This window comes from Sciurus carolinensis, chromosome 2 (genome assembly GCF_902686445.1).
Source record: "Sciurus carolinensis chromosome 2, mSciCar1.2, whole genome shotgun sequence".
Classification (NCBI taxonomy): domain Eukaryota; kingdom Metazoa; phylum Chordata; class Mammalia; order Rodentia; family Sciuridae; genus Sciurus; species Sciurus carolinensis.
This window is the reverse complement of record NC_062214.1, coordinates 32,586,192-32,605,187: the sequence shown is the minus strand read 5'-3', so window position 1 is coordinate 32,605,187 and position 18,996 is coordinate 32,586,192. Positions and strand designations below refer to the sequence as shown.

At 35.1% G+C, this 18,996-nt stretch overlaps 1 protein-coding gene across 1 annotated transcript; it reads right to left on the bottom strand.

Annotated features, from left to right (window-relative positions):
* Positions 1-14,927: 14,927 nt before the first annotated feature.
* Positions 14,928-15,545, bottom strand: LOC124978068 (biogenesis of lysosome-related organelles complex 1 subunit 6-like). The gene is given in 2 exon segments (XM_047542115.1): positions 14,928-15,386; positions 15,389-15,545. Coding segments are annotated over 2 exon segments (516 nt in total). The 3' UTR covers positions 14,928-15,027.
* Between the last annotated feature and the right edge of the window lie 3,451 nt (positions 15,546-18,996).

Below are 18,996 nucleotides of genomic sequence, written 5' to 3'. Positions count from 1 at the left end.
ATCTCTGTTCAGGCTGTAGGCCTGCAAGGTACCAGCATCTGCATGGACAGAGTTTGCTGGGACTCTCTGTATCTTTTATTCCCATGGAGGGGACATTCACTCCTCTGGCCATGGAGCTGGTAGCAGGTGCTGGGTGTGTTATTTCCTTTGCTCTGCTGGTGTATAGGTCTTGAGATTTCACCAGGTTTCCACCTACCCACTTTTGCTTTCCGGTGTTCTCCCCCATGCATTTACCTCCACAGGCAGCTACACAAGTGTTGCTGTGTGTCCTCACCATGGAGGAGCAGGAGAAGGCTGGGAGCAGCCCTTCTGCCATCTTGCCCCTTTCCATCTTTAATATTCTGTTAATTAGCATTCTGTAACTGTGAGAAAACACCCCAGAAAAGAAATTTAAAGGATGAAAAGTTTATTTTGGTTCATAGTTTCAGAGATTTCAGTCCATGGCCATCTCCCTCCATTGCTTCGGGTCCAAAGCAAGGCAGAGTATCATGGTAGGGAGGGTGTGGTGGAACAAAGCTTCTCACCTCACGGTGGCCAGGAAGCAGGTGGAGCATGGAGAGGGACAGCCTATACACTTCAAGGACATAACCCTACTGACCCACTTCTTTCAACCAGCCTCACCTCACAAAGATCCACCACCCTGTAGAGCATCACCAGATAGGGACCAAACCTTCAGCATCTGAGCCTTTGGGTGACACTTCAGACCATAACTACAACATCTTCTTACCTACAAACCATCCATATTACTCCCTACAGAGGTCTTGATCCTTGGTCCATGAACCTCCTCCTGAACCTTTTCCCATTCACCTCCATGACAAGATTATCCATGGAGAAAGCCCCAAAGAGTAAACAACTAATTACAATATTGCAAATATGTGGACTATTCATTAGAATAACAAAAATCAGCTTAGATTTAGGAGGTAGTAATTGTCTTAAAGACAGTAATAGCACTGGAACAAATAAAAATATTGTGCAACTTTCTGCAGGCTAGGATTGTGGGATCTTGAGATTTTTTGGCATGGGGGAAAAAGAAATAGAAAGAAGTAAAAAATAACCCTGGCACGCTCAGTCGGGGTAGTTGAAAGGATGTAGACATCTTAAGTACACAGATGGACAGACAAATCATTTTATTTATCTTTATAAACAATATCTTTTATTGTTTATCTTTATAAACAATAAATAATATATTCATGATGAGGATTGTTAATTCTAACTTGGACTTGGTTTTCAATGTCAGTGGTGCATTCGGGTAAAATGTTGTACCTGCCGTTAAAAAACCAATTCCAAAAAACCAAAGGCCGAATGTTTTCCCTGAGAATGATATATCATGGGGGTGGGGGAGGGGGATGAGAGAAGAATGGGGGAACTTTAGATTATGTAGAAGGAAATGAGAGGGAGGGGGCAGGGGTATGAAAGATGGTGGCATGAGACAGACATCATTATCCCATGTACATGTATGATTACATATAATGTACAACCACAGAAACAAAATGATGTACCCTGTTTGTGTACAATGAATCAAAATGCAGTCTGTAAAACATTTAAAAAATAATAAAAAATAACAAAAATTTGAAAGTAAATAATTAAAAAATAATTTTAAAATTCTATTTAATATCTCATTATAGAAATTGTTAAATATATAATATAATGTAATATCACAAAATAGGGCTTTATTATATTTTTTTCACCGGGAATTTTAGGGACTTTGCTTGTCATTTTATACCATGTGTATTAACTATACATGGAGTAAAACACCCTTCAACTTTTCAGAGGAATTCTGCAGAGGTGAGTCTGACCCCCAACTGCCTTTTTGTTCCCTACCTTAGAAGTATGGTTTCACAGCAGTTTTAAGCCTTCAAACCCAAAACATGAACAGAATATCAGTAACTTTCAGAAATGTGTTTCAAATTATAATAGAAATTTGAAAGATTCAAGTCAGGTTGAAACGAGTGACTAATGGACTTCATTTTCAATTTGGAACGAAGTTTTGCTTCACCTCTCATCAACGCAAGATACAGAATCGACTTGCACTGTGTACTTTTTCCTAATGAAAGCAAGTCCTTTGATAACTGAAACAGGGCTGCTGGAACCTAATCCATAACAGCAGCCATTACGTAGCAAATCCCAAGGGAAAAGAATCCTTGAGAAATTGCAAGGCCTTCTGAAGAGATTACTTCAGAGATCTCAACGTGGCCCAGAGATGCCAAGCAGTGATTAGTTACAAATAAGACAAATAAGGACAATTTATTTGTTCTGTGCAAAGTGAGGATTTTTTTTTGTTTTGTTTTTGTGCCAGTTATAGAACCCAAAGGCATCCCCAGTACTTTTTAATTTTCTTAATTTTGAGACAGAGTCTTGCTAGGTTGCTTAGAATCTCACTAATTTGCTAAGGCTGGCCTCAAACCTGTGATCCTCCTGCCTCAGCCTCCTGAGTCACTGGGATTTCGGGTGTGCACCACCATGCCCCGCAAGAATCTTTTTTTTTTTTTTTGCAGGAGGGTATTTTGTGAAAATTTGCATAATTGTTGAGTTTCTAGGGATCCAGAAACAGAGTGACTATTGTGGCAAACTAAGAAATTTTTCCAATAATTCATATATTTGAATAAACTTATAGAATGATGTGATGTTTTGTTAGATGTATTCATTGTACAATGTTCAGATTTCCATGCTGCATATATGTATCTCCTCAAACAATTATCATTCCTTATGGTGAAAAATCCAAGATTTTTTCTTCTAGCTTTAAAAAAAATATGCAGTACATTATCTACTGTGCAACAGAACACCAGAACTTCTTTCTCTTATCTGGCTATAAATTAGTACCTATCAATCAATATCTCCCATCTGCCCACTGCTCTCCCCAGCCTCTGGTAACTACCATCTACATTCAATTTCTAGGAGATCAATGTTTTTAGCTTCTACATATGAGTGAAATAATGCAGTATTTATTGTTCTGTGCCTGGTTTATTTCATGTACCATAATAACAATAGTGCCATTACATTGCAAATGACAGACTCTCCTTCCTTTTGATGACTGTATAGTACTCCATTGTGTATATGTACCATATTTCTTTATCCATTTATCAGGTGATAGACACTTCAATTGTTTCTATTTCTTATTTATTGTGGATAATGCTACAATAAACATGGAAGTTCAGAAGTCTCTTCCACAGAGTTCCTTTGGAGACTCAGAAGTAGGACTGCTGAATCATATGGTGATTTTATTTTTGATGTATTTTAAAAAATTATTGATTGATTGGTTGATTTTTACAGACTGCATTTGGATTCATTGTACACAAATAGCTACATCATTTCGTTTCCATGGTTGTGCACGATGTAGATTCATACCATTTGTATAATCATACATGTACATAGGGTGATAATTTCTGTCTCATTCCATCATTTTTCATATCCTCCCTTTCATTTCCTTCTACATAATCTAAAATTTCTCCATTCTTCTCTCATTCCCCACCCCACCACCCCCATTATATATCATCATCTACTTATCAGGGAAAACATTCGGTCTTTGGTTTTTTTGAGATTGGCTTATTTCACTTAGCATGATATTTTCCAATTCCATCCAATTATCTGCAAATGCCATAATATAATTATTCTTTATGGCTGATGATATTCCATTGTGTATATTAAAGAAATTCAAATCAAAACAACTCTAAGATTTAATCTTACTCCAATTAGAATGGCTATTATCAAGAACACTAACAATAGTAGATGTTGGCGTGGATGTGGGGAAAAAGGCACACTCATACATTGCTTGTGGAGTTAAATTGGTGCAGCCACTGTGGAAATCAGTGTGGAGAATCCTCAGAAACTTGGAATGGACCCAAACTTCTCGGTTTATACCCAAAGGACTTAAAATCAGCATACTACAATAACGCAGCCACATCAATGTTTATAGCAGCTCAATACACAATAACTAGATTGTGGAACCAACCTAGATGCACTTCAACAGATGAATGGATAAAGAAACTGTGGTATATATTTTCAATGTTTATGAGCAAAATTCATAGAGTTTTCCACAATTTATTTATGTAAATTAATAATAATTTGTATTAATTGATTATCCTGGTTTATATTCCCAAGTACAGTGTGTCATCATTCATTTTGCCCCACATCCTCAACAGCAGTTATAATTTTATAATGATTATTATCATAACCATTCTAACTGGAATGAGGTGATACCTCAATGCTGTTTTTATTTGTACTTCCCTGATGATCAGTGATGCTATTTTTTTTTTTTTTTCATGAATCAGCAGGTCATTTGTACACCTTCCTTTGAAAAATGTCTGTTTAGGTCTACCACCCACTTTTCAGTTTGATGATGATGATGATGATGATCTTCTCTTGAGTTGCTTGAGTTTCTTAAACAGTGGGGATATTAAATCCTTGTCAGATGTATAGTTTGCAAATACTTTCTCCCACTCTGCAATTTGTCTCTTCGCCTTGTTGCTTGTTTCTTTTGCTGTGCAGAAGTCTTTTACTTTGATATAAAGTTTCATTTGTCTACTATTGCTTTTGTCTCCTGTGTTCCTACCAAAAACTCCCTCTTATTCCTACATTCTAATGTATAATGTCCTAGGTTATTTTCCTAAGAGTCATTTAAAAATCTTACATTTAGATCATCTATTTATTTTGAGTAGCTTTTTTGAATGGTGAGAGAGAGGGATCTAGTTTCATTCTGTTGCATGTGAAGGTCCAGTTTTCTCCCAACCTATGTAGAAAAGACCCGTTGTTCAATGTCTCTTCTTGATGACTCTGTATCCATTTTTATGCCAGTACTATGCTCTTGGGTTACTAGGGCTTTACAGTATGTATCACAGACATTGTGAAGTCTCCAGCTTTGTTCTTTTTGCTAAGGATTGTGTTGTCTCTTTGGTTGTTTTTTTGTTTGTTTGTTTTGTTCCACACAAATTTTGGGAGTGTTTTTCCTATTTCTCAGAAGAATGTTACCGATATTTTGATAAGGATTGTATTGAATCTGTGGACTGCTTGAGTAGTATGGACATTTTAACAATACTGAAACTTTTAATACATGAACATAAGAAGTCTTTCAATTACTTTGTGTTCATTCAATTTATTTCATTGATGTTTTGTAGTTTTCATTATAGAGATCCTTGACCACTTTTAAAAAATCAATCAATTAATTAATTAATTAGTTGGTACTGGAGATTAAACACAGGGGTGCTTAATCGTAGAGGCACATCCCAGTTCTTCTATTTTTTTTTTTTTTAGGTTGATCTTTTTTTTTATTGTAAACAAATGGGATACATGATGTTTCTCTGTTTGTACATGGCGTAAAGGCATACCATTTGTGTAATCATACATTTACATAGGGTAATGTTGTTTGATTCATTCTGTTATTTTCCCCTTCCCCCCCACCCCTCCCACCCCTCTTTTCCCTCTATACAGTCCTTCCTTCCTCCATTCTTGCTCCCCCCAACCCTAACTCTAACCCTAACACTAACCCCTCCCACCCCCCATTATGTGTCATCATCCACTTTTTAGTGATATCATTTGTCCTTCGATTTTTGAGATTGGCTTATCTCACTTTGCATGATATTCTCCAATTTCATCCATTTGCCTGCAAATGCCATAAATTTATCATTCTTTATGGCTGAGTAATATTCCATTGTATATATATACCACAGTTTCTTTATCCATTCATCAATTGAAGGACATCTAGGTTGGTTCCACAATCTAGCTATTGTGAACTGAGCAGCTATGAACATTGATGTGGCTGTAGTATGCTGATTTTAAGTCCTTTGGGTATAGACCAAGGAGTGGGATAGCTGGGTCAAATGGTGGTTCCATTCCAAGTTTTCTAAGGAGTCTCCACACTGCTTTCCAGAGTGGCTGCACTAATTTGCAACCCCACCAGTAATGTATGAGTGTACCTTTTTCCCCACATCCTCGCCAACACCTGTTGTTGCTTGTATTCTTGATAATCGCCATTCTAATTGGGGTGAGATGGAATCTTAGGGTGGTTTTGATTTGCATTTCTCTTATTACTAGAGATGTTGAACATTTTTCCATATGTTTGTTGATTGCTTGTACATCTTCTTCTGTGAAGTGTCTATTCATTTCCTTAGCCCATTTGTCAATTGGATTATTTGCATTCTTGGTGTAGAGTTTTTTGAGTTCTTTATAGATTCTGGAGATTAGTGTTCTATCTGAAGTATGATTGACAAAGATTTTCTCCCACTCTGTAGGTTCTTTCTTTGCATTGCTGATAGTTTCCTTTGCTGAGAGAAAGCTTTTTAGTTTGAATCTATCCCAGTTGTTGATTCTTGCTTTTATTTCTTGTGCTATGGGAGTCCTGTTGAGGAAGTCTGGTCCTAAGCCGACATGTTGAAGCTCTGGACCTACTTTTTCTTCTATAAGATGCAAGGATGCATTTATTGATTCATTAAAATAAACCTGTACATATTAACAGAAACAACATTTTTATGAAAATAATTATATATTTTTCAAAACAAATATATTTACTGAGAAGAATAGCAGTGTTTGGCATTTTTATAAATCTCTCTAATCTTTCTTACCATAGAATGCAGCTAGATTCTCATAGCTACTTCTCCAGCAGGTCAGTGAAGAATAAACTGTTTCTATTGAGTATCAAAGAAAATATGACCTCACACAGCCCAGTTCTTCTTATTTATTGTTTTGAGATAGGGTCTCACCAAGTTGCTAAGGATCTTGCTAAGTGACGGAGGCTGGCCTTGAACTTGCTATCCTCCTATGTCAGCCTCCCAAGTCACATGCACCACTTCATCTGATGAGAACCTTCACCTTTTGGACTAAAATTTATATAGATGTATATAAATATATAAAATTAATATATTTATATATATAATTAATTATGGTAAAGACAACTAGCAAGATTTACCTAGTTAATAGATTTGTAAGTGAACATAGTAGTATTGATATCTATTGGCACAATGCTACATAGAAGATCTCTAGAACTTATTTGTCTTATATAATTGGAATTTTGTACCAATTCCACTGGTTAGCAACTCCTGCCACAGCCTCTTACAACCACTATGCTATTCTTTGCTTTTTTTTATAGTGGCTACACCATTTTTTATTCCCACCACCAGCATACAAGGGTTCTAGTTTCTTCTTATGTTTGCAAATATATGTTGTCTTTTGTTTGGTTTCGTTTAATAGCCACCCTAGCAAGTGTGAGGTCCTATGTAATTGTGGTTTTGAGTTTCTTTTCCGTGATGACTAGTGACATTTAGAATGAAAAGTAGAGGAAAAGCTTCATTGCGTTTGTCTTGACAATGGTTTTATAGGTATGACATCAAAAAATGTAGGCAACAAAAGCAAAAACAGAAAGATAAGACATTAAAATAAACCAACCTTCCTTACAGCAAATGAAGTAATAAACAGGGTAAAACAAAAAATTATGCAATAAGAGAAAGTATTTGCACAGCCTATGCTATGGTTTGACATGTGAATGTCCCACAAAAGCCCATGTGGTAAAGACTCTCTTCCCAGGTTGGCACTAATAAGAGATGGTGGAGTCTTTAGATGGTGGGGCTTAGTGGTAGAGTCACGGGATATGAAAATATGCCCCCTTAGGATATTATGGGACCTCAGTTTGTCCTCTTTCTCTTTTGCTTCCTGGCCTTGAAGTAAATGGATTTTGCTCCACCATTCACTCCCACCTTGATGTGCTGACTTGCCACAGGCCCAAAACAATGGGGCTACATCATCATAAACTGGAAACTCTAAAACTAAGAACCAAAATAAATTTTTTTCATGAGCTCCTAATTACTATTTTATTATAGTATTTCATTATAGTAATGGAAAACTGACTAACAAACTTTATTTCTAATAAGGAGCTGTTATAATTCATTAGCATTAAGTCTACCAACTCAATTAAAAAGAAGACTAGGAATGGCAAGAGATACATCATTAGGAAAATTTGAAGTCATGTTACCAAGGACTTTGGGAGTCAGACTCAGAAAGTCCAACATTTTATATCCATGGAAAATTTATTTTTTAAGCTTTTGTATAGAATTTCTGCATGTTGAAAATGAGTGTTTTAGTCAGTTTTTTCACTGCTACTCCTGTGGACGAAAGACCTGACAAGAATGATTTTAGAAGAGGAAAAGTGTATGTGTCACTCACAGTTTCAGAGGTCTCAGTTCATATACAGCCAACTCCATTGCTTTGGGATTGAGGTGACAGACCATCGTGGCAGATAGGTGTGCAGGAGTAAGTCAGCGCAGGACATTGAACAATGACCTTCATCTCAGATACCATGTGAAATTGATATTTTGAGAAATTACATAGAAACCTATTCTAACTATCATGAGGACATGTCTACATTGATGAACTGTTGTGATTTTAAACATTTCATGTTTCTGTTGGTATAAGAGGTAATGAACGTGGGGGAAAGAAGGATGAGTGGCTTTCTGTAATGGAAACAGGAACCAAAAGAAAATAGGCTGCTATAGTTAGGTGTGACATCTAGACAGTAAGCTTCCTAATTCAAGTAGTAACATACATATTCACTTCTTTATACACTTTTTGAAATTGTAAAAGTTTTGGACTTAGGGTCTAGAGATCAGAGTCTCTCATAATAATGGCTTTGGGTCACAATTTTAAAATTCTCCTATTATAAAATCTTAAAGCACTAAGGTGGCTCAAGTTAACTCAGAAATCTTATCGAAATGTCCAAATCCCCTTGCAATGACAAATTAGAAGTGTTCGAAATGGAACAAACTCACAGTATTACTAGCACTCAAGCAAATGAACAAATGAGTGAACCCCCAGAGAAACAAAAAGAGGAGGGGAAGCTCATAGTGAAATTAATAGATTCTGTTTTGATGGAATTCATATATGAACAGAATGATGTGATGTAGGTATGCTAAGAGCAAAGGTTGTTAATCACACACAAGTTAACTATTCTTTCATTCCTTCTAGCAGAACTGAGAAACAAGACACACAAACTTGAAAGTGCAGGGAAAGGTCTGCTTTGAAGGACAGTGCTTCATGCCTTATTTTAAGAAAATAGTTTTGTGATGTTACTTTAAGTTAGGGTTTGCTATTGTGCAAAAAATATCTTTTTTGTGTTTGTGAGTGATTGACATACATGAAAACCAGTGACTTAAGGCACAGCTTCAAGAGTCAGACACTACGTATGTGAATACCAGCAGGTACTAGCTGCTAGGTCAGGTAGCAGCTGGACCTCTGTCACCCATGGAGAAAATGAAGATAATAAGTATTATCAGTGACACAGGACTATGGCACAGAATAAATGAGTTCAGATATGTAAATTCCATAGATTAGTGTTTGACAAGTAAAAAGCACTAAATTTTATTAGATTTTATTATTGTTGCTAGATAGATTGAGCTCCAAATTCCTAAACATAACTGACCTCTGGACATCTCTTACTTTTATATCTGAAAGCATCTCAAACTGAATATGTCCCTAGGGAAATTAATGAATGTCTTCTCAAAGGTAGTATTTCAATGTTTTCCCTCTCAGTGAATTAAATCCCTAGACTCCTGTTTCCACTAGTCAGAAATCTGGGACTTATCTTTGGCACCTCCATCAACTTTACCCCTACATGCAATGTATCAGCAAATTCTGCCTATGTTACCTCCCTGGTGAGTCTGAAATCCTTTCATTTCTATTTCTACCATGTCCTCAATTGTATTGCTCTTTATCATTTGCTTAGAGCAATTTTTTATGATATTCCTATGTGAAGTCCCTCTTTTGTAAACTCATGGCTACATGAGGCTTACCCTCCTGTGATTCATTATAGTTTCTTATTCATCTAATTTATTACTTTTAAATTTCCTTTCCTATTTCACTATTCTATCATCTATCACTATCTTCAGAGTCTTATTTCATTGACTAATCCCCTTCACATAGAATGAAAATCAGTGATAGTGGTAACTTTAGTTTCTCTCCTGAATTAGACAAAATACATGTCTCACTCATGTTTAATGAGGCCTATCTGTGAATAAGTTTTATCAAGGTAAGAAAATCTCTTTTATGCCTGAATTTTAAGGAATTTTTAAAATTTCTCTCTTCCCTCTTTGTCCAACATTTGAAATGGTAAACCCTTTTAGAAAACTTGCTATTTATATTGTAGACAATAATTAAACACATCATTTCTGTTTATTATGACAAAACTATAGATGCCTCAATGGAATCTATTTGGTTTAAGGTTGTATATTGTTTGCATTGGGTGCTTTTAATATTTGTTCCCCCCTTAAAGGTGAGGTACTCAGTGACACTATATATAAGACTACAGGTTAGAAACTGTACTGCTTCAGATACATACTGCTAGATGGGAAGACACACAAACAACATGAAGAAACAAGGAATCAACGTGTCACAAACCAACCAAGATATTCCAAAAGTAGAATCCATAAACAACAGAGTAAAAGAAATGTCAGAGAAGGAGTTTAGAAGGTACACAGTTAGACTGATCTGGAAAATAAAGGATGGTGTAAGAGAAACTACAGGAAGGAAAAGATCAATAAAGAGGCAGAGAATATAAAAAGGAATCAAGCAGAAATCCTCAAAATGAAGGAAACAAATCAAATGAAAAGTTCAGTGGAAAGTATCACCAACAGACTAGACCAATTGGAAGAAAGAACTTCAGGCAATGAAGACAAAATATACGCTCTTGAACATAAAGTTGACCATACAGAGAAGATGGTAAGAAACCATGAACAGAACTTCCAAGAAATACGGAATAACATGAAAAGACCAAATTTTTTTTTTAATTTAGAGATTTTTTTTTTATTAAATGCATAAAAATCCTCACTTTATAAGTTTATAAGTTCAAAATCAGACAAATGTATGAGGGCATATAATTAGTACATTTATAACTGTATCTACCCAAACACTCTGTGGACACATCTATATTACATTCAGCATCTGCATATTTACATGATACTTACCGCAGAGTAAACACAATGAATTTGCATCTTTCAGTTCAGTACATATTTGATAGTTCAAAACAAAGGTAACTTTTTTCAACCAATCCCATTTTGTGAAAATACAGCAAGATTAATTATAAGGTTTATATGTTTAGTTAGCAAGATATATTTGTTATTGAAGTACAGTTATTTTAGATTTTAATTACCAAGATAACAGTACTTTTGATTTACCATTTACCTCAAATAAAGGATGCTGATATATATTTGTTTTGCTATGTTTAAAAGTCTTCAAAACTTAATAGTATAATTCTAAAAGAAGCTTATGTGCCTTAACATTCATTCAATAAACATGATTTAATACAGAAATTCAATTAATTAACCAGAATTCTGCATTTATTTCCTGTCTTCTACGGTTCAGTTTTAAATCCGACTGTATATTAAAAACAATAATTCAGGGCTGGGGATATAGCTCAGTTGGTAGAGTGCTTGCCTTGCAAGCACAAGGCCCTGGGTCAATCCCCAGCACCGCCAAAAAAAAAAAAAAAAAAAAATTCAGAATTTATTATAAGTTAACCCCAAAATTTACTAGAGAGCTTTTAAACTATTTCACTGCTTATAAACATAAACCACTAGATAGTCTATACCAGTGGTTCCTTGCATCATAATTATCTGAGGAGTGCCCTAAAAATACATTGGCTCTTATCAAAACTAATCTGTAAGAACTCAAAATGTATTTTTTTAAGTTCCCAGGCAAAAACAATACACAGCTTAGTATGGGAAACCATGACCTTAGCCACTACAACCGTGGTTCTTATCTTTCAAGATGCAGGAGAATCACTGGGGAAACTTTAAAAATAAAGTAAAACAAACAAACCAAACAAATAGATTTGCTTCAGTAGATTGAGAATTGTGGTGACCAGGAACCAGCATTTTAAGCCACCATTACAACTGGTCAAAACCACTCTGACAAACAATGCACAGTCTTTATCAGATATCGTATTATAAAAGAGAACATGCAGCAATTTAGGTGACATTGTCCTCCAGGCCCTAGTGAATAATTCCATAGGCAATTTTGCAAGTGATGGATGGCAACACTTAGCCTTTTCAAATATATTTATATTCTTAAGTTAAAGTCAAGTGAATTGTGAGACTATAATTCATTCATTAAAGAAGGCTCCTTCAAACAAATTACTTAAACCTCTAAACACCAGTTCTTAGCACCCAACTTAAATCTATTGCTTTCTATATCATTAGCCTAATATGTGATCAGAGGTAGTGGTTCCAGCTTACCAAAAATGTAATGTGGATTATAAAAGATACACATTCTTTGATTGGAGACCAGTTGATGTTAAATAATACTAAAATAAAGGTATAATACAATTTCAATTTCAAACAATGAAACTTCATATTATTTCCCTCACGTAAGTTCCTACATATAATATCAAAAAAAAAATTCTAGAAAACACTAAAGGCATCATGTTGCCTCTTTTATGAAACTATTTACTAATTTTTCCACCAATCTTATCATTATCTAAAAGTAGGTAGTTGGTATTTTTCATTATACTTTGAGATATAAAAGCACAGAAACTATATCTCACTGCCTAATGACTAAGTTTAAATCCATAGGGGCATTTGAGTATATGATAGCTCCATCACCCCTGTCAAACTTTAGGAATGATGTCATCTACTTTGAACCCCAAAGGTACATAAGCAACAAAAATAAGAAGCAAGAATATATGGTTAGAAGAATCTATCTGGCATCTTGCTCACCTAATCTATGCCGAAGGTGCTGTTATTTCCTGTGTATATACTTTCCCATTATGTTCTTCACAAAGGCTTATGCTATCTCTTTTCCAGGGGCATATGTGATTAAAAAACTGGCAATTTTTCTTAACTAAGCAATGAAAAGGCAATTATCAAAATCAGTATTTCAATGCCAGAAAGGCAAACCATCTCATAAAATAAGCAACTGTAACTTTTAAATCTACAATCAAGAAACTTAAAAATTCATACTAATTTTGAACTACTTAAGAGTCTAGACTCTCATAATAATCAAAGCATTTTTCAGTTTACAAATGACAGGAAGTCAAAAGTAGTGAATCATAAAATTAGTGAAACAAAAGTTGAAAAGGTTACACATAAATATCAAAACCAAGTGACATTATGTCTACTACTAAGAAAGAAAGGCTTCTTAAATGACTTAAATAAGATATGAAGACAGGGCAATCCTGGGATGAAGATTTCAAAACAAGACCTCTACAGTGAGAACTACAGAACACTAAAGAAAGAAATTAAAGAAAACCTCAGAAGATGGAAAGATCTCCCATGTTCTTGGATAGGCAGAATTAATATTGTCAAAATGGCCATACTACCAAAAGCGCTATACAGATTCAATGCAATTCCAATTAAAATTCCAATGATGTACCTTACAGAAATAGAGCAAGAAATTATGAAATTCATCTGGAAGAATAAAAAACCCAGAATATCTAAAGCAATCCTCAGTAGAAAGAGTGAAGCAGGGGGTATCGCAATACCAGATCTTCTACTCTACTACAAAGCAATAGTAACAAAAACGGCATGGTATTGGTACCAAAATAGAAAGGTGGATCAATGGTACAGAATAGAGGACACGGACACAAACCCAAATAAATACAATTTTCTCATACTAGACAAAGGGGCCAAAAATATGCAATGGAGAAAAGATAGCCTCTTCAACAAATGGTGCTGGGAGAATTGGAAATCCATATGCAACAGAATGAAACTAAACCCATATCTCTCACCATGCATGAAACTAAACTCAAAATGGATTAAGGACCTCAGAATCAGACCAGAGACAGTGCATCTTATAGAAGAAAAAGTAGGTCCAGAGCTTCAACATGTCGGCTTAGGACCAGACTTCCTCAACAGGACTCCAATAGCACAAGAAATAAAAGCAAGAATCAATAACTGGGATAGATTCAAACTAAAAAGCTTTCTCTCAGCAAAGGAAACTATCAGCAATGCAAAGAAAAGAGCCTACAGAGTGTGAGAAAATCTTTGCCAATCATACTTCAGATAGAACACTAATCTCCAGAATCTATAAAGAACTCAAAAAACTCTACACCAAGAATGCAAATAATCCAATTGACAAATGGGCTAAGGAAATGAATAGACACTTCACAGAAGAAGATGTACAAGCAATCAACAAACATATGGAAAAATGTTCAACATCTCTAGTAATAAGAGAAATGCAAATCAAAACCACCCTAAGATTCCATCTCACCCCAATTAGAATGGCGATTATCAAGAATACAAGCAACAACAGGTGTTGGCGAGGATGTGGGGAAAAAGGTACACTCATACATTACTGGTGGGGTTGCAAATTAGTGCAGCCACTCTGGAAAGCAGTGTGGAGACTCCTTAGAAAACTTGGAATGGAACCACCATTTGACCCAGCTATCCCACTCCTTGGTCTATACCCAAAGGACTTAAAATCAGCATATTACAGAGATACAGCCACATCAATGTTCATAGCTACTCAGTTCACAATAGCCAGATTGTGGAACCAACCTAGATGTCCTTCAATTGATGAATGGATAAAGAAACCGTGGTATATATATACAATGGAATATTACTCAGCCATAAAGAATGATAAAATTATGGCATTTGCAGGCAAATGGATGAAATTGGAGAATATCATGCTAAGTGAGATAAGCCAATCTCAAAAAAACAAAGGACGAATGATATTGCTAATAAGTGGATGATGACACATAATGGAGGCTGGGAGGGGTTAGTGTTAGGGTTAGAGTTAGGGTTAGGGAGGGGGCAAGAATGGAGGAAGGAAGGACTGTATAGAGGGAAAAGAGGGGTGGGAGGGGTGGGGGGAAGGGAAAAATAACTAAATGAATCAAACAGCATTACTCTATGTAAATTTATGATTACACAAATGGTATGCCTATACGCCATGTACAAACAGAGAAACAACATGTATCCCATTTGTTTACAATAAAATAATAAAAAAAAATAACACAAAAGTATAAGGCACTATCTGAACCTCACTCCACACTTAGGTCATCTTAAATCCAAAGAGTGTAGGATACATGAAGAAAACACACAAAAACACAACTTTTCATGCCCTTTTAGCTGGTTTGGCTGTTAACTGCTTTTCTCTTTCAAATTCTTTTTCTCGTTGCTGCTCCCTTTCTAATTCGTCTTTCTGCCTCTTCTGCTTCAGTTTAAGTGCCCTTTTATTTAACTTTGATGTCTTTTCATGAAGCATCAGCATCTCTTTCCTTATGTTCACCAATTTGGCATGATAGTGTTTAGCTTCAGTGAACAAAGCATTAATATCCAACATAGAATGACATTCTCTAAATTTTGAAATCTCTGGTTCCAGTGTATCTAATAACACAACTTGGTTCTGTGTGAGTTCCTGGAGAGCTTGTTTTGATCTCTGCAGATCTGGCAAGTAGTGAGAAAGCAATCCTCTGCCAGTTGTTCCACTGCTTTGTCTTCCACAGTCAAGTCCTCTATTAACCCTTCATCTGGAGAAGTGTCACTTAAACCCGGCATTGGCTCGCCGGACTCCAAGATGTCAGGGGGCTCGGTCAGTACCCCGTCAGGGGGCGGTGGCCCAGGGACACTCATGTCCCTCCCGCTGGGAAAAGGGAAGGGGCAGTCGAGTCGAAAAGACCAAATTTAAGATTAATCAAAATAGATGAAATCATGGAGTTACAAACCAAAGGAATGCACAATTTTTTTCAATGACATAAAATCAGAAAATTTCCCAAATCTAAGTAATGAAATAGAAAATAAATACAAGAGGCTTACAGGACCTCAAATGTACAAAATTACAGCAGACCCACACCTAGGAACATTATAATAAGAATGAGTAACATACAGAATAAGGATAGAATTTTAAAGGTGACAAGAGAAAAAAATCAAATTACATATGGGGGAAACTAATTCAGATCTAGACTGATTTCTCATCCTAGACCCTCAGAGCCAGGAGTTCCTGGAATAACATATATCAAACTCTGAAAGAAAATGGGAGCCAATGGAGAATTTTATATTCAGCAAAACTAAGCTTCAGATTTGAAGATGAAATAAAAACCTACCATGTTAAATAAAAGTTAAAACAATTCACAACTAGAAAGTTTGCACTAAAGAACATCCTCAGCAAAATATTCCATGAGGAGGAAATGAAAAAAAAAAAAAGCAAAAAAATTAGTAAACGGAGGAACTACACTAAAGGAAAGGTCAATCAAAGGAGACAGTAATCAAGTTACAAACCAAAAACAAACAAAAATAACCTGGAATACAAATCATACCTCAATAAAAACCCAGAATGTAAATGGCCTAAACTCAGCAATCAAAAGACATAGACTGGTAGATTGGATGAAAAACAAAAAGACCCAACAATAGTCTCTGTCCTTAAGAGACTAATCTCATAGGCAAAGATCCACAGACTGAAGGTGAAAGTTGGGAAAAAACATATCACTCACATGGAAGGTGTAAACAGGCAGGGGTTTCCATCCTCAAATCAGATAAAGTGGATTTCAAGCCTAAGTTAGTCAGAATGGATAAAGAAGGACATTTAATACTGCTTAAGGGAAACATTAACAAGACATAACCATCATAAATATTTATGCACCAAACAATGGAGCATCTATGTGAATCAAACAAACACTTCTCAATTTCAAGAATCAAATAAATCACAGCACCATAATACTGGGTGAATTTAACACACCTCTCTCACCACTGGATAGATCTTCCAAATAAAAACTAAACAAAGAAACTACAGAACTAAATAATACAACCAAATATTTAGACTTAACAGACATATATAGAATATTTCATCCATCATCGAGTACACTTTCTTCCCAGCAACACATGGATCCTTCTCTAAAACAGATCATATGTTATGCCACAAAGCAACTCCTAGCAAAAAAAAAAAATAATAATAAAATAAAAGAAATACTACTCTGTATTCTATCAGATCATAACCAAATGAAACTAGAAATCAACAGTAAAACAAAAAAATAGAAGCTACTCCAATACCTGAAGACTAAATTACATGCTATTCAATGACAAATGGATAAAAGAAATCAGGGATGAAATAAAAATATATTTAGAGGTAAATGAGAACACTGTTAAAACATATCAAAATCTCTGGGACAATATGAAGGCAAGGCTAAGAGGAAAGTTCATTGCATTGAACTCATTCATTAAAAGAATAAAAAGTCAACAAATAAATGACCTAACATTACATTGCAAAGCACTAGAAAAAGAACAAACCAACACCATAAGTAGTAGAAGATATAAAATAATTAAAATTGGAGCTGAAATCAATGAAATTGAAACAAAAGGAACAATTCAAAAAATTGACAGAACAAAATGTTCTTTTATTGGAAAAAAATAAATAAAATGGATAAACTCTTATCTACACTAATGAAGAGAAAGTGAGAGAAAACTCAAATTACTAACATTTGTGATAAAAAAGGAAATATCATGATGGATACTACTGAAATAGAGAAGATAATGAGAAACTATTTTGAAAATTAATACGCAAATAAAATAGAAAATCTCCAAGACATTGACAAATTTCTAGAGACAAATGATCTACCCAAACTGATGTAGGAGGATGTATACAACTTAAACAGATGAATGTTAACCAATGAAATAGAAGATGCCATCAAAAGCCTACTAACGAAGAAAAGTCTAGGACCAGACTGATTCTCAGCTGAGTTCTATAAGACCTACAATGATAATACCAATACCCTTCAAATTATTTCATGAAATAGAAGAGGAGGAAACACTTCTAAACTCATTGTATGAGGTTAATATCACTTTGATGCCAAAACGAAACACATATCAAGGAAAGAAAAATTCAGACGAATATCTCCGATAAACACAGATGTAAAAATTCTCAATAAAATTTTGCAAATTACACAAAACACATTAAAAAGATAGTGCACCATGATCAAGTGTGGTTTCCAAAGGATATAAAATTGGTTCAACATATGGAAATTAATGAACATAATTCATCACATCATAGACTTAAAGACAAGAATTATATGATCATCTCACTAGATGCAGAGAAAGCATTTGACAAGATACAGCACCTCTTCATGTTGAAACACTAGAAAAACTAGGCATAGTAGGAACTTTTACTCAATATTGTAAAAGTTATCTATGCCAAGCCCAAGGACAACATTATTCTAAATGGAGAAAAATTGTAAGCATTCCTTTTCAAAACTGAAACAAGACAGGGATGGACTCTTTAAACACTTTTATTCAATATAGCACTAGAAACTCTAGTCAGAGCAATCAGACAAATGAAATAAATTAAAGGGATATGAATAGGAAAAGAACACAAATCATCACTATTTTCCCATGACATGATTATATATTTAGAAGATCTATAAACTTCCACCAGAAAATTTCTTGAATTAATAAAAGAATTCAGCAAAATAGCAGGATATAAAATCAATACCCATAAGTCAAATACATTTCCATATATCAATGATGAATTCACTGCAAGAGAAATTAGGAAAACTACCCCATTCACAATAGCCTCAAAAAACAAACCAACCTGGGAATTTATCAAAAGAGGTGAAAGACCTCTACAATGAATGAAAACTACAGAACTCTAAAGAAAGAAATTGAAGAAGACCTTAGAAGATGGAACCATCTCCATGCTCCTGGATAGGCAGAATTAATATTGTCAAAATGGCCATACTACCAAAGCTGTTAAACAGATTTAATGCAATTCCTATTAAAATCCCAATGATGTTCTTTATAGAATTGAAAAAGCAATCATGAAATTCATTTGGAAAAATAAGAGACCCAGAATAGCCAAAGCAATCCTTAGCAAGAAGAGTGAAGCAGGAGGCATCACAATACCAGACCTTAAACGATAGTACAGCAATAACAAAAACGGCATGGTATTGGCACCAAAACAGACAAACCAATGGTACAAAATAGAAGACACAGAGACAAACCCACATAAATATGGTTATCTCCTACTACAAAAGTGCCAAAAACATACAGTGGGAAAAAGATAGCATATTCGACATACGGTGCTGGGAAAACTGGA